Source organism: Schistocerca piceifrons, chromosome 8, assembly GCF_021461385.2.
Source record: "Schistocerca piceifrons isolate TAMUIC-IGC-003096 chromosome 8, iqSchPice1.1, whole genome shotgun sequence".
NCBI lineage: Eukaryota > Metazoa > Arthropoda > Insecta > Orthoptera > Acrididae > Schistocerca > Schistocerca piceifrons.
This window is the reverse complement of record NC_060145.1, coordinates 316,909,196-316,926,984: the sequence shown is the minus strand read 5'-3', so window position 1 is coordinate 316,926,984 and position 17,789 is coordinate 316,909,196. Positions and strand designations below refer to the sequence as shown.

The following is a 17,789-nucleotide window of genomic DNA, read 5'->3' as shown; positions in this document are numbered from 1 at the left end:
TACTCATGCCTTTTGCATTCTTGTGGTGACATTTCCATAGAAACTTTCATCCCCTAGCACATATTCCTTTACATCTGACCGAGAAGTGAAACACCCGTTTTCATAGATTTAGGTTTAAAATATTTTTAATGTAACGACATTTTTCCAATTTTCCATCCCCTATTTCACCACCTTAGGGACTGAACCTCCTAAAACAATGAAAAACATTTTTTTTATTCCTCACAGAAAAGCCAAATACAGCTTTTATAGATTTAATTTTCCCCTATTCCACTCCATTAAACGGATGAATTTCCAAAAACGATGAAACACGTATTTTTTTAAATTTCTAACGGGGAACTCAAATATTTAGTTTTCACACACGTAGCTTTAAAATTTCATCCACTCTTTTACCGCCTTAGTGGCTGAGTTTCCAAAATGGTGAAATACCTTTGTTTTAATTTCTGATTGAGGAACCAAATAACGATTATCGTAGTTCTACTTTCAAAATTACCTTAACTGCGACGTATTTTCAAAAATCCTTTCATTCCCTTTTCCTCTCCCTTAAGAGTGAAATTTTGCACACTCCCATGTTAAACGATGCCTACAGTACAAGATCCCCACCCTCCCCATATTTCAAGTTTGTATCCTCAGAAATTTGGACTAGGTGATGATGAGTCTGTTAGTCAGGATATTGCCTTATAAATACACTGCAGATCGTGACAGAATGTGAGCTCTTCGTACAGCGTAACGCTCTGCCCACTAGCTTTTCATCTGCATTTAAGTGGTGTAACGATGGTCTGGGGAGTGGCGATTATTTTCAAGTGACTTTTCCGAGATTACATGACTAAGAAGGAGATATTCGGATATTGTATATTATCCTGTACTCTGCTCATTGTGGACCCAATGTGGACTCTTATTTGATTTAACATTTCGTGGTATGTACTTGAGTTTACCCCTTGGCTTTTGCGTTCCCTTGCGATCTATATGGAACAGTTTACGTCTGGTTTGGTTGAGCACTATTGGATACTAAAACCCAAGTGACGTAATCTAATAATATTTTTGCGCGAGTTGCTATAACGGCTCTACTGTTATCTTCATTCCATAGATACTCCCCAGAAATATGTTAGGAATTTTCTGTCCAAATAACTGATATGTGTTCCATCTTCCAAATAATGTTCATATAAATAGAAACATAAAAACCTTGTGCTATTGTTGAAAAAGGTGTGCTTTTTGAAAAGGTAGCTTACGTAATATCCACTTCCTATTGTGGTATCCGTGGTCTTATCACATGGGTAGACATATGTTTACTTTTTATTTTTTACCTTTTTTGTTTCGTATTTTTATTTTTACTTCCTACAGTCATCATCCTAGAGTGTTCTTCAAGGAGGAATCCTTTTTTAATATAACCATCGAGTACAGCTATGGTGTTTCCATAGGTGTAATGCCTTTTTAAGGTATCGTTCTTTTATGTATACCTACCATAAATAGTGCCGTTGGTTATAGTATACCCCCTTTACTTTACGTGATATAAAGTCCTATTACCTACTTTACATATGATTAGTCGGTCACGTTACCCGTCTTTTAGACAAAACCTGTAAAGTCTGCCACGTATAACGATACATTTTTACAGACAACGAATATACTGGACTGGTGGCAGAATTGCTGTGACACTTCTGTTTTATAAATACTTCCATCAGGTTGCTGAGGACTTCACAATATGCATGAATAACTAATTAATCTCTGATAGTACATATTACGGTATATCATTTAGATTTAATTAAGACTGAGTTCTTTTAATTATGTAAATTAATATGTAACCCTTGCATCTTTTAGACAATTCACTCTGTATTTTAGTATGTACTTATTGCTCTGGTATAGCTTTCACTGTATATATTTTAATTACGTCAATTAATATGCAACACTTGCACCTTTTAGACAATACGCTCTGTATTTTAATTTTAATATGTACTTATTGTTCTGGTATAACCTTCACTGTAAGTTAAGTAAAAAAATAATACTTGCCAAATCCTGGAAAAGAAGACCACATACTAGACGGGAGAAAAACTAGGAAAAGGAAAGAATTTGTTAAAATTTTCGGAAGTTTAAGAATGCCACATAGAATTCGTGCGTAACTGGTAGTTGCATCCAGCATTCGAGTACACTACAAATTTTGACAGTGGGCGTCTGGTTTCGGATAATCATTTCTATCTAAAAGCAGAATAATAAGTGATACTTTTGAGAAGTCTGTATGTGTTATGAGTGACGTGGTTAAAATATTTCGTAATAAATCGAATTCTCTGACCTGCATTTATGTAGTTCATTAACCTCTACCGTGGTGTATTGCTCCTAAGTTCAAAATGTTCAAATGTGTGTGAAATCTTACGGGACTTAACTGCTAAGGTCATCAGTCCCTAACCTTACACACTATTTAACCTAAATTATCATAAGGACAAACACAGACACCCATGCCCGAGGGAGGACTCGAACCTCTGCCGGGACCAGCCAGCTCCTAAGTCCCCGTATCTATAAATCCGTTACGTTAGTGCATAAGTTCGTTGCATTTTCGTTTTCCTTGTTTTTTATTTGTAGTTCACTATTGGTATTTCAGATTAAATACTGTTATTTTATTATTTGGAGATAGTGAGTGGAGCAGCAGACGGTAGAAAATGAAGTGCTGAGTGGAGAAATCGAAACGTTTCCCACATATCCTTCAATTTGATTTTAATAGGCTGGTGACAGCAGCGGAGACAGTCAAGAAGATCTGCTCCGTGTATCGGTATAACGCCGTTGGACAGAGCACGGCAAGAAAATGGTTTTCTCGTTTTAAGGAGGAACTTTTTGAGATTAGTGACTCTTCGCGTTCAACAAGATTTCGGGGTTTGATGAGTATCGTTTAAACGCATTAATCCGCAGTGATTCACGTCAGTGCACTCAACTGGCAGATATGATGAACTGTGATCATTCCACCATCGTGCGACATTTGCATACAAGGGGAAGATTCAGAAATAGGGTGTATTGGTACCACATACTCTAAGCCAAAGTCACAAAAATCAGAGGGTGGCCATGGGTGCATCTCTGCTTGCTCGTCATGAATTGGCTCGTGAACAGTACCGACCATTCCTATCCTGTATCGTTACTGGTGACGAGAAATGGTGTCTTCATGCTAAGGAAAAGAAAGCAATGGTTGATTGAAAACAAAGCAGTCACTCCCTGTATAAAGGCCTGCTCGCATCCACACAGATAATGTTATGCAGGTAATGGAACAGCGACGGTGTTTTGTTCTGCTGACGTTCATTATCAACCACTGAGACGCCTTGCAGACGCAGTCGAAGAACAACGACCAGGAAGACTGCGTGAAGTGATGCTACTCCACGACAATGACCGCCCACATTCTACTAGACTGACAAATACATTACACAGAAGCTGGAGATGGAATGTCATTCCGCACCCGCCTTATTCATTTAATCTTGCACTCTCAAATTTTCGCGTTTTCGTCTGTCTATCGAACAACCTTCAAGGAACTCCGTTTCTGGATGAAAATGCGCTTCGAACACGGTTCGACGAGTTCTTTGCCTCAAAATCACGTGATTTCGCAGAAACGAAAATCCACCCCGGCGTTGGCAGACTGTTGTAAAGGGGAATATATTATTGATGACTGAAGTCTCTATTGTGTGTCTCTATAGTGTTTATTAAACTTATGGAAATACGCTACGAACTTGTGGACCAAACGAGTATTTGTAGCATTATCCCTGTACAGAACAAAGCCGAGATCAGCCGACAAAATTTCGGAAGTTTTTCAGCGACATTTTTTTGAGTTTTTTGGCACAAGGGACCCGTCATCTCCTGTGGTTCGCTACAGAGTAGTAGCAGCTACTCTGATTTCTCACTGCCATTTGATTTCTATGTGTATGACACTGTACATATCTGCACAACAGCGCAAATATCGACGACACGCATGTGTGCCTTGTTTGGAAACAAACTTCCATTCGCTCACAATATTTGCTGCTAACAACAGTAAAGTCAACATTACTCTTCACCCTCAAGCTTTCACTGATTACTATGTGGTTCTGCCTCGGTTTGGTGTACCGGCTGTATTAGTTGTTCGTTAACAGTGATACAAAGTGTTATGCATAGGTTTACTGATGAGCTGTCGATTTGCACCTCGTGTATTCGTTCACTGAATGCTACGCAAGAACAACACAACGACGCTATTCCCACAGCGACGGCATCACGTCAAAGTGTTTTTATACCCGTGCTCTTCTCCGTGTTTTGTGATGTGCGTTTTGTGACTGCATATTACGTCTTTCCCTCTATTGCGGAGATATTTATACAAAAAGAACGGTAGTTGTGGTAACAAACCGAAAAATTAAAATTATACACTGAAACTCCATAGAAACTGGTATAGGCACGAGTATTCAAATACAGAGATATCTAAACAGGCAGAATATGGCGCTGCGGTCGGCATCGCGCATATAAGACAGCAAATGTCTCTCGCAGATGTTAAATCGGTTATTGCTGCTATAACGGCAAGTTATCAACAGTTAAATGAGTGAATGTGGTATATACTGCTCACGAGCGATGGGCACAGCACCTTAGAGGTAGGGATTTACCCACACGATCATTTCATGAGTGTACCGCGAATATCAGGAATCCGGTAAAACATCAAATCTCTCACATAGCTGCGGCCGGAAAAAGATCCTGCAAGAATGGGACCAACGACGACTGAAGAGAATCTTTCAACGTGACAGAAATGCAACCCTCCCGCAAATTGCTGCAGATTTCATTTCAATGCTGGGCCATCAACAAGTGTCAGCGTGGGAACCATTCAACGAAACATCATCGATATGGGCTTTCGGAGCCGAATTCCCACTCGTATACCCATGATGATGACTGCACGACACAATGCTTCACGTCTCATCCTGGACCCGTCAACACCAATATTGGACTTTTGATCATTGGAGACGTGTTGCCTGGTCGGACGAGTCTCGTTTCGAATTGTATCGGGCGGATGGACGTGTACGGGTATGGAGACAATCTCATTAATACATGAATCTACATGTCAGCAGGGGACTGTTCGTGCTGTAGGGCTCTGTACTGGTGTGGTAAAAAGCGCCTAGAACCACTCGGCCACACCGGCCGGCGGGTCGTGTGCAGTTGGAGTGATGTGGGACCCCTGATAGATCTAGATACGACTCTGACAGGTCATCCTGTCTGATCAAACGCATCCATTCATGTCGATTGTGCATTCCGACGGACTTGTGCAATCCCAGCAGCACAATGCGACACCCCCACACGTCCAGAACTGCTACAGACTCTTCTAAGTTTAAACACTTACGCTGGCCACCAAACTCCCCAGAAATGAACCTTATTGAGCATATCTGGGATGCCTTGAATCGTTCTGTTTAGAAGAGATCTCCATCCCCTCGTACTCCCACGGATTTATGGATAGCCCTGCAGGATTCATGGCGTCAGTTCCCTTCAGCACTATTTCAGATATTTAAAATTAGTAATCGGTTTCTGCTCCGCCGCCATGACCATATCCAAAAATTACAAGAGCGGTATGTTGGCGTGTAGTCAGAACATGTGCTGAATTAATGTGCCCTTCATAAACTTTCCAATGAAATACTCGTTGCGCTTGCAGAAGCATACCGTCGTCATTAAAATGTTCCGAGCCAGATTGTGTTATGAGGGAATCATACCTGAAAACTGGTTGAATATCAGGCTAAAATGTGTTTCAAAATTTTAATTGGACATTTCACATAATTTTTCAAGACTACGTTAGGCTTTCAAGCATCAGTCATAGGAGACTCAATTCGTGCTCTTCAGATAAGATACGTCCAGTGTCATGGAGAGATGAATTGATTAGTTGTTGCTAGACTTTCGAAATATGATTTAGTATCAAATCGACGCCCTTTAAATAAAATACCATCCTACGGCATATCTAACCGGCTTTGCAACTGCAACTTACGTTTCCCCACAAACCGAACACAGTTCTCTATCCTGGATGGACATTCATCTACAGCAACTGGAGTACTGTCTGCTTCAACGGAGTGCAATAGTACTGTCGCTTTTAACACACTACGTTAATGACGTAAACCAGCTTTACGCGAGTGACTTTCTGGCCAAAATCGACTCTCGTGCCTGCGTGTAAATCAGCAGCCAACACATCGCGAGTGTGTCTGTGACGTCAGTGATGTATAGATTGCGGCCGGTGTGGAGTTCTGTAATCCCGAGTATGCAGCACGCTGCGTGACTGGGGCTCTGCTAAAATCGTAAGTTAACTTATTCTGGCTGAACTTACTCGTACTATGGAAATAGATTTTGTGCTTTCGTGTCTTCATCTTTATTATTTTGTTTGCCTTGTTTTCGTGACACATTGACAAGATTGCACGAGGACTTGGAATTTTTTCTTCTAGTGTTAGCCTACAAGAGACGAAATACCTGAAAGCAGAAAGGTAATTACGTTTCACAAAGAAAAAGCCTACACCATACATAAATAAGAACGTATATAGAGTAAACGTGTTTTAGTGAAAATTACGTCATTTTTAATTTTCGATGTATTGGACACGTAAGAGGCGAACTTGGCAAGTGTCATAACTCGATTTCCCAGGAACTTCACTCAGGGTAAGAGGAGTCAAAACCAGCGAACACGTGTCTCGGCTTATCCATAGATAATCGACCGTTTTTGAGGAAACTACGGTCAAAATTTTCAAGTTACTTCACGAGTCTTTTAGCGGCTAATAAGTCCAGCCGAAGCGGTGGCACAGTGGATAGTGTCTCGGATTTCCACTTCTGCGATCCGTGTTCGGAACCTGGCTGTTGTTTTTATTTTTGTTTTTGTTCGTCATTTATCTATTTGTGTCCGTAGAAGATTACTGCGGAATGTTTTCCGATGCGTATTGAAATAGCGGTGTCCTTATTTGTCTAGTAATGGTCTCTCTGTTGAATGAATTAAAAAAAATTAATAAAAAAATTATTTGAAATTGTTTGAAATTGTTTAGGGTGAAAGTCCTGTAGTGTTTTTTGATTCATAATCAACTGCAAGCGCTAGTTTTCGGAAAAATGATCCTTGGTTTGCCGCAACTTTGTTGTCAACATGTAAAATCTCCAGCAATGTCAACGACGTTTCTTTCCCAACTGAGATTCATAGAAGAAATGTCACTGTGACAGACTTGGCTTTGTGCAATGCTCGTGGTGTTCGGAATTTCTATGTTGTGAATGTTTTAACGATTGGTATCATACAGAAAATGTACCAAATCTTCCTGAATATAAAAATAAGAATAAACTGTATTTTACAGTTAATATAACGTTCTCGTCTCTCATAACTTGATGAGAAACATTCGCCTAGTTTCAGTCTATGGACAAGGGTAGATAGATGAAAAAAATAAATAAATAGAAACAATAATCTTGCTTTCAACTCGAGGAACAGAACTGTGATGCTGCCACTACTTACGATGAACTTATCGCGCCCTGAAAGGCATCTACTGTATGCAGAAAATTTTGATCGGCATTTTCTCAAACGGTTGAGTATCTACGGATAAACCGAAACACGAATTGAATTTAAATTTGTGGTAAGGTCTTATGGGACCAAACTGCCGAGGTCATCGGTCCCTAAGCCCAAACACTACTTAACGTAACTTACACGCTATGCACAACACACACACGCATGCCCGAGGGAGGACTCGAATCTCCGACGGGGGCAGACGCAAAACCGAAATACGTGTTCGCATCTTTTGACTCCTCTTCCACTGAGCGAAGATACTGGGAAATCGGGTTATACTACTTCCCGTTTTCTTCTCACTAGTACAGGAATAAAACGCCAGGGACGCTGCCGTAGGTTCATTTGTTTCGAGGAGTCGACTGAGACAGTCTATAATGTAAAAGTGGCTTTAGCAAAAATCTTTATTTGCAATCTCAGAGTTTTCGTAATTACAGTGTTTCCTCTGGGGAGATTTTATCAGATAAAAGTTGCAGCGACAACGAGTTGAATATTGACAACATTTTAGCCTGCGACAGAGACTGAAAATTAACTCTTTATGTAATTGAATGCAAAGTTATACTGTCCCGAAGTGTAAAGACGTTCCGTCATTCGACTATAAGATTGTAGAATAACACCTCAGCTGTGTAACTGAATCCATGTTTTCCTTTCGTAGTAATTCAGGGGAACTCATCTAGTGAAGTTGGAGTGGTACTTGAGATTCCAAACGGAAGTGATGAAGGCCTTCTGTTGCTCTGAAACTACATAAACGATTCAAGAGACAATTTGAGCAGTCCTCTTAGATTGCAGATGATGTAATCGTTTATCTCCTAGTAAATTCATCAGAACATTGAAGCGAGTTGAAAATGGCAAGATATCTATAAGATATGAAACGTACGAAATGAACCTAAACAAAATTTTGGTGAAGAGACCATGAGGATAAAATCAGAGAGATTAGAGCCCACACAGAGGCATAACGACAATCTTTCTTTCCACGAACAATACGAGACTGGAATAGAAGGGAGAAACGATAGAGGTACTCAAGGTACCCTCCGCCACAAACCATCAGGTGGCTTGCGGAGTATGGATGTAGATGTAAACAATAAAAAGTGTGATGTTTTTCACAGTACTGGAATAATTCTCTTAAATTTCAGTACATAATAAATTACACAATTTAAAGTTTGATTCAACGGAATACTTAGGGATTATAATTACGAACAACTAAAATTGGAAAACGCGGGGAAGGCAAACCAAGGATTTCGTTTTAATGGCAGAACACTTAGAAGATGCAACAGATCTGCTAAAGTAACTGTCTACACTAAGTTGTCCTCCCTCTTCTGTACTACTGCTGCGCAGTGTGGGACCCTTACCAGATGGGACTGACGAATGACAGAAAAAATTCAGAGAATGGTAGCTCGTTTTGTATTATCTCTAACACCTTTAGTTTAATTTTACAAAGGAGAGACAGAAAACACCAAAAATTAAACCCAACTGTAATAAGACTCCGTAACAACACAAACAGTCGACTTGCATATGCAGACAATGTTGTGCTAATAAGTGATAACAAAGAGAACTTGCAGCTCATAAAAAGTTTTTATAGAAATATCGCAAGGAAAGGAGAGTGGCAAATGATTAATTAGGACAAAATTGAGTACATATTCGTGAACAAGGCACCCGGTAAGGGTACCCCAAATGACAGTTGAAGTTACTTTTAAAAAAATGTACTGAGATGGCTAAAGTCGTGAAATACCTCCTACTATCGTGTCGGACCTCCTTTTGCCCGCAACAGTGCAGCAACTCGACGTGGCGTGGTATCAACAAGTCGTTGGAAGTCACCTGCAGAAATACTTAGTCATGCTGCCTGTAGGGACGTCCATAGTTAAGGATGTGTTGCCAGCGCAGGATTTTGTTCGCCAACTAACCTCTCGATTATGTCCCAAACATGTTCGATGGGACTTGTGTCGGACGATCTGGGTGGGTAAATCATTCGCTCGAACTGCGCAGAATGTTCTTCAAACCAGTCGGGACCAATTGTGGCCCGGTGACATGACGCATTGACATCCATATAAATTCCATCGTTGTTCGGGAAAGTGAAGTGCATTAATGGCTGCAAATGGCGTCCAAGTAGACTGATATAACTGTTTCCAGTCAAAGATCGGTTCAATTGGACCAGAGGACCCAGTACATTCCATGTAAACACAGGCCACACTATTATGGAGCCATCACCAGCTTGCACAGCATCTTGTTGACGGCTCGGGTCCATGGCTTCGTGTGGGTCTACGGCACACTCGAACCCTACCATCAGCTCTTACCAACTGAAATCTGGACTCCTCAGGCCAGGCCTCGGTTCGCCAGTCGTCTGAATCCAACCGATATTGCTACGGGCCCAGGAGAGGTTCTGCAGGCTATGTCGTGCTGTTAGCAAAGGTACTCGCTGCCATAGTCCATTAATGCCAAATTTCGCCGCACTGTACTGATACGTTGGTCGTACGTCCTACATTCATTACCACGGCTTTTTCACTATGCATTGCTTCTCTCTTAGCACTGCAAACTCTACCCAAATGCCGCTGCTCTCGGTCCTTAGGTGAATGCCGTCGGCCACTATGTTCTCCGTGGTGAGAAGTAATGCCTGAAATTTGGTGTTCTCGGCACACTCTTGACAGTGTGGGTGTCGGAATATTGAATTCCCTAACGATTTCCGGAATGAAATGTCTCATGTGTCTAGCTCCAACTACCATTCCGCGTTCAAAATCCTTAGTTCCCGTCGTGCGGCCACAATCATGTTGGAAAACTTTACACACGAGTCGCATGAGTACATATGTTAGCTCTACCAGTGCACTGTCGTTTTATACATTGTGTGCGATACTACAACTGCCTGTATATGTGCATAACGCTATCCCACGATTTTTCTCACCTCAGTGTACACCCATTTAGATACATTAGAAGCATTTTTAGCGAGCACAAAAGATTGGAAATTGAGATTAAGGGAAGGAACGCAGTGGCAAATAGAGCATATTTTGGTTTACGGGACGTGCTGTGCAGTGGAACTTTCGAGACGTTTTAGAATCACGTGAAAGATAACTACCAATTTTCGTCAGAAAGATATTGAGGAAAATGTTTGGCCCCAAGTGGGGCAACCCGTCACAGGAATGGAGGATATTAAATAACCAGGAACAGGCAGATCAATACTCACAAACTGATACTGGCAGAAGGATGAAGAGAAGAAAACGGATGTGAGCATGACATTTAATTAGGATTGGAGGTGAGAGACTACCGCGAGTAACATTCTCAGGATCCGCGAAGAGCAGAAAGGGCCGAGGAAGGCCACGCAAAAGATGGAAGGATGATATTGACAAGGATATGGAGGCGATAAGCCCGAGAAAACGAGAATGTACCCCGAAAGCTAGGAAGAGATATGATTAGTGGAGCAATGTAGAGAACCTACATGATCATCCAGACCAAACCGATAATTAAGAATAAGAAACTGAGAGAGTCACGGACATGATATGCAAGTTGGGGTGGTAATCATTAAAACAAGACTGTTTTCCGGCGAGATCTTTTCACGAAATTAGAATCACCAAATTTCTCTCTCGGTGTGAAAATATTTTGTTGACTACATAGGGAGAAATGATGATGGTAATAAGACATGAAAAAATCATAGATCGCATGGAAACACTTAGATATTCATTTTTGACAAGTGCTATTCGAGAGTGGAACAGTAGAGAAATAGCGTGAAAGTAGCTCCATGAATCCTCTACCAAACACTTTAGTTTGACTCGAAATAATATCGCTGAATGCGAACGTTAGACTTGCAAGTATTTAAGTTTGAACCGCAAAGTAGTCATGATGATGTAGATGCGAAATACATTCTTTTTCCGTACTCTACGAACTATCATGAAGTGCATGCAAACTCCCCTTTCCATTGTATAACATATTAAAGTTACTTCTCATACAATTCGCGCACGGAGTGTGTATAGAATGACTGCTTCAACCTCTTTGTGGTCTGAGGTTAGCATTAATATTGCCTTCCAAGTCTGTAATATAAAGAATATGTTCTACGATTCTACAAAAAATGCATGTCAGTGATTATGGACAGCAGATTTGTATAACACTTCTGCTGCCATGCTCGTAGACTACTGTGACCTGTGCTTTGTTCCAACACCACAGAGCATAATTTTTTCTTCAGGGCTATGTAAGACGGGCTAAATCAGCAGCGCAACTGGAGTCTTGAACAATTTTAACGATTTCAGTTGTTTCTCAACGCCACTGAGACTCTGTCCTCTCACACAAATATTTGAGAGTAAAAATGTCTAGAGATATGAAATGGCACGACCACTGCTGAACACAGTGTATCATAAAAACGATTTCGAGCATATGTGAAAGAATAAATAACAGAACCAAAGTCGTTACAATAAACATGTGTCCCCAAACGAGCCATTCGCAAAGTTACTATGAATTTGTGGTGTAATGTAACAGACTGAGAAGCATTTATTGAAGTATCCAATACCACGCCAAGTATGCTACGCGAGCCACGTTCCTAGACACTCACCCATGACTTTATTTTCTCATCTATAGCAACTGCTGAAATGTTATTCTTGAACACTGTCATTATTATATTATGCAAAAGTCGTGACTGAAATGTCTTGGCAGATTAAAACTGTTTGCCGGACGAGATTCGAACTCGGGACATTTGCCTTTCGTGGAGAAGCTGCCCGCCAACTGAACTACCAAAGTACGACTCGCGACCTGTTCTCACAATTTACTTCCCCCAGTTCTTCATCTCCTAAAAGTTGTAATTGTTTGCTTTGTAAACAGTACCATGTTTATCAATATTTATGTAGCTTCTAACAAAAGTAAGAATAAAATGAAAAAGGAAACCCTGCAATCACGCTCTGAAGACGATGTGATAGCCGACCGGCCGCCGTGCCATCCTCAGTCATTCATCACCAGATGAGGTATTGTGGGGTATGTGGTCAGTTTACTGCACTCCCTGCCGTTGTCGACGGTCCGGCCATGGAGCCACTATCTCTGACAGGTGGAACCTCGACTGGCATTACGAGGCTGAGTGCACTCTAGTCCAGTACTTCCACTAAGAAAATTCCCCTGGCGCTATCAGGAATGGAATCCAGGTTCCTCGCATGAGATTCAGTAGCAGTGGCCACTTTTTTCCGCGAACGGTCACCTTGACCGCCTTCTCTTTTTTACCTCTCCCACTTCAGGCGTTGGTCTCTAACACCCACACTACCCTCAAAAACCTATCTCACAAACAAAAACAATATCTCGTGCCACTGCCACTTTCACTCTGAAAGCTAACTATGACGGATGTCCCTTTGCTCGATTTGTAAAAAAGATATAAAAGAAAGGGTACAATACTTTTATATTATTTTATTTCTTTCATTTCGTTTTTATTTTTATTTTTATTTTTTTTTAAATTATTTTTAATCTTCTTTCGAGGGTGTCCACAGCAGCCAGACGGTGAGATGTTCACGTCGTCATCTCTACCAGCGAGAGTTGAACACCCCACAATTAATGTCTCTCATCAGTCCATCCTGTGCCATATCTTCAATCTCTTCTCACAGCCGGTACACCCCAATAGTCCGGATTGTGCGTAAACAACGATCCCAAGTAATTTACAAAGAGTGAACCATATGACCCCTTACGCCGTAAAACCGGGTAATTGCTCGTTAGACAGAGCCAAAACTCTAATAACCCGACAACGCTCTTACTGAAAAAGTATGACGACTCCATACCTTTAACCCACACCGTGGCGTAATGACGAGTAACAGGATACCAAGTGACGTCAGGATGGATTATTTCGATGGGCTCTGTGGACTGAGGCGTCCGCCGCAGCAACGATGCCAACATGCGACGTGTGACGAGTCAGCAGTCGGCCACCGTGTCAAAAACAAAACGGTGCAGGTCGGGGTCGACAGCGGCGCAGCTGGGACAGAGAGGGTCCTCGGCAAGATATAGTGTATAAACTTTGTCGTGTGGGGGGATTTTCCAGTCGTTATTACATATCACAGTGCCTCCCCGTGGTGGGAAGGAAAGGCGAGTCTATGTTACTCCATATCTGCCGTATGCCAACGTTCAGTCACATTTGCAGGCAGTGTCCGTTGAAAGTAGCGGTAGAAGTCCTTGGTTCTAGGCTCCCGCGTGGTCGGTAGTGTTACGGCGTAAAGTCAAGCGCCGCGCCGGCACGCCAGTCGTGAACGATGGAGAAGAGATGGCTGTGAGAAGACGTCAGCCAATTGCACGCTGACCGACCCATCTCCAGGTCGACAACGAGGCAGCAGCGGCCTCTATGCGAAGAGGACATAAGCGCCGCACCTGGGTGGTCTCGGCCAGGTCTACAGCAGCTTCAGGCTAGCAACTTGGGTACGAGCGTCAACTCTAATCACTTGCTTGTATTGTCATGTAACACGGACTTAGCATGGTTATACTGAAGAGATTTCGTATTTTATCTGTCGCCCTTTGCTTGCGACACATCTCTGAAACACAAAGTATTGCTTTTTTATTTTGTAATAAAACTTATTAACACAACTTGTTTGAATGTTGTGATCCGAAAATGCAGGTTTCCTAGACACCCCATATTTGACTACAAGGCTGGATTTAATAGGTAGGACATCCAACAGATAACTCATGCCGACCAGATAGATGCGAATATGACACAGTGGTGGAGAGATATATCCAACAGGAATCGGCGGCCGCAGGGAGCGTCAACTCTAATCAATTGTTTGTACTGTCCATGTAACACGGAATTAGGAGATGCACATACAGTAGCCAACCCCTTAATCAGTGAACCAGTGAAGATGTCCTTGTTCGAAGCACGTAGGCATCAGTGAGCAACGTCAGTGTCTTGTAACAAGTTTTGAACATCCTACCATCGCTGACGAAATGACCAAAAGTGGCTTGTAACCTGGCAGCCACCGTAGCGCGCATTGGGGGAACGTGTGTGAAATGTTTAATTTTCGGGGCAAGGTAGACGTTGTCAAAATATATCCGCATGATCAAGTGTTCGAAAGGTATGGAGACGCGTGCGAATCGTACTAAGTAGTCTGTGATGCTTATCTGCTGCTGTACGCTGCACATTCCCACGGAAGATCTTTGGTAAACATTTCATCGCCGGGACTTTGGTAATGGGCACCGGCGTTCCGGTATTCAATCCTCCGCCCGCAACCATGTAGTGGGATTTCCGCAGGTTATACAGCTCCTGGCCAACCCGCCGCAGCGCTGAAGCCACGCAATCTCCGTACGTATATCCTCTGGCGATCTCGCCAAGAAAACTACATCGTCCACGTAGCCATAACATTTGAAATGCACATTACTGAGGCGAATGCCCTCTAAACGCTGACGTGGACGACGGAGTGCAGGCTCAAGGGCGGCGGCGAAGAGAGAGGGCAGCCTTGTCGTAGTCAGCGCTCAATAGTGGCGAGCGATAGCCATTGACCCGGACAGTGGAAGGGGCCCTGTGAATGAAACGGAGAAGTATAGTAGCCGATATTGGGGGCAGACATCTTCTCTAAGACAGCCTGCAAGAAATCGTGCTCAACTCAGTCAAACGGATGGTGTAGGTCAACCGCAGCGAGGGCACCCAGCGACATGCCGACATGAGCGCCGCCACACCTTTACAAAAGATTAATGCCGCGTGTATATTCCTGCCACGTCTCAGACATCTTTGGTCGGCGTGAATGACATCCTTGACAGTAGCGAGGAGGCAAGCACGAAGTGTGCGTGCGAACAGCTTGTAATCCGAGGTAACCAAACTCAACGGTCGAAAATGTTGCGGTCTGCTGCACCCCCTTTGGTTTTGGCACATGTACAACCATGTCCACTAAAAATTCGAGGGGGGGGGGAGGGAGGGGACGTGAAAGCCTGGATTCAGGAGTTCGCAGCACATTTACCGTCAAACTTCCCCCATAAAGTAAGAAAATGTTCTATAAAATTCAGGCAGAAGACCATCAGGTCCAGGGCTGCTGTATGTGCATTTCTTCCAGAGCGACAGCCTCCAAAAATGTGTCGTCTCTTTGCACTCTAACCGAAGGCGGCAGGTCGCGCAGGACGTCCTCGGCGTCATTGTCAGGCCATTGACCTGCCAGAGAGAACGCGGTAATAATCTGTGAGGACACGGGAGAGGGCGGTGTGTGGCTCTGTACATTCCCCGTCCGCCGCAATAACTGCCGTGATAGTCGCCTTTTACGATGCCTCCGTTCTCTGACCATATGATGAAGAAGAAGCGCATTCTTCTGGGACGGAATCTTGTAGTCTCGCTCGAACCCCGCGTCCCTTCCAATCTGGCAGCCGTGATCCGTAGAAGCTATGCCTATGCCCCATAGATGGCCATTTGGCGCTCTGGCGAAGGTTGTTGCGACGCTAATTTCCTCAAGACCGTGTAGTAAAATTCAGTGGTCGATCGATGCCAAGGCGCCCTGTCTCGTCCACACGCCATGAGCGTGCGTTGGTGCAGTGTGTCCACCTTCATATAGCGAAATCGTAGGTATGGCGTCGTCGTTCACATTTGAGCCAGGTATCACTGACGGCAAGCATCTTCCAGGAGAATGTTGACGTTAAGAGGCCAAAGTCATCTACTACGGCTCGTATGTTGTCGTGGCGGAGTCATGGAGCCTTGAAACAATGGAGTTGCCGCGTTGGAGTAATAGGGTGTTCGTTCTCGGCTCTTCGCAATCCCAGACACATGGGCACACAGGTTAAGGCGGACCGCGCCGATGGTGAACGCAACGCATCGCGCTGATGGCAAATACTGAATATCCGTTGCTCCTGTGGCATCGCCGGTAGTTGGGTTGACGTAAGACGTGCATCCATAAGCATCCAGCCGCAGATCAGGCCGTACCTCCTGAACAAGCACGATATCAATGTTCGCCGCCCGAATCACGTTATCTAACGGCTGGGTTTTGATTGTGGAACTAGTGCCGTTGACATTGACTGTACCTATCCGATACACCTGGATAGCATGATGACTTATCCTACGGTCGTTTAAGCCAGTAAGAGCCACGTCGCTAGTCTAACCGTCCCTGCCGCGCGCAACATATATATAAAACTGATCGGCAGGAACAAGATGTCCATCCGACGATCCGCCGGCCGCTGGCGTCAGGTGGTCGCTCGAGTCTGACGTCATTCTTTCCATCACAATCTCAGATGCCCAACCACCAAGCTGGAGCTGTGGTACGTTAGGCGGCGGATGACGTTCATCTGGTGTCTTAGCCCCAAAATCGCCAGAGGCACGTCAGTCGGATGGGCAACGTCAAAATATCTTTGTCCTTAGGAGGACGTTGCCAGTAGCGAAACAGTAATCATTGGAGTGGGGCCCACGGTGTAGACCGTAGATTGACTGTCCTTGTTTTCCTGCAAAGTGTCACCATCCTGGCCGGCCGCTGTGACGGAGCGGTCCTAGGCGAACGGTCGCAGGTTCGAATCCTGCCTCGGGCATTGATGTGTGTGATGTCCTTAGGTTAGTTAGGTTTAAGTAGTTCCAAGTCTAGGGGACTGATGACCTTAGAGCCATTTGGCTTAGAGCCATTTGAACCATTTTTGTCACCATCTTGTGAAGCGTTTCCTGCAGGCAGTCTCCTCGTCTTTCGTCGTTTGGGCGACTGCTGCTCGCCGGAACGCATGTCTGCGTCCTGTGGATAATGACGAACAGCAGGCACCTCCCGCATCTCCGTGTCCGAGCTTGAATCGATCTTCAGGTGCTCTCGTTCCTCACGCGGATGAAGTACAGACGTAGTTGCTGCTGTCGAGCAGGTCGACGGTTTCGATGCAGACCGCGCCGTCGCAGGCCAGGAAACCGGGCCCGCAGGTGTCGGTAACTGGAACGGAACAACGTCCGCATCCGTCATGTTCCTCGCTGTCTTAACTTACGTAGCAGGCAGCATCGTCGGTTGCGATGTAGGCGTGTGTCTGCACGTGGTATCTGGACGAGGCATCTCTGCAGACATTCAGACCGAACAAGCCCTACCTCCCAGCACCACGAACTGTCATAAATGACGATCGCTTGACAGCCACCAACTGTCACCAAAGACGGGATGTGTATGCGCAGATCGAATCACACCGACGTACTCCGTTCGGTACAGGATACGTCTCGAACGTTTGCCACTTTTCTTCCACGTGACTTAGCACTTCCCCGTAAGACCGCAGCGCGTCCTCGACAAGCGTTACTTCAAACGGCAGCTCAGAGATTCGTATGGTCCTGCATAGTCAACAGCCACTACTCCCACATTGCCGCCCGAGTAGTGGAAACGATATCCATCGGTGAAATAAGCCGTTCGCAACCTGCTACATCGACAAATTTCACGTAAACTGTGCTGCAGAAGAT

At 43.9% G+C, this 17,789-nt stretch overlaps 1 protein-coding gene across 1 annotated transcript in view; it reads right to left on the bottom strand.

Moving 5' to 3' along the window:
- LOC124712314 (phospholipase A2 hemilipin-like) overlaps positions 1-17,133 on the bottom strand; it is a 155,446-nt gene extending 138,313 nt beyond the window's left edge. The window contains exon 1 of the mRNA XM_047242607.1: positions 17,013-17,133. Within this exon, the coding sequence (XP_047098563.1) occupies positions 17,013-17,133 (121 nt within the window). The remainder of the gene's footprint in view (positions 1-17,012) is intronic.
- Between the last annotated feature and the right edge of the window lie 656 nt (positions 17,134-17,789).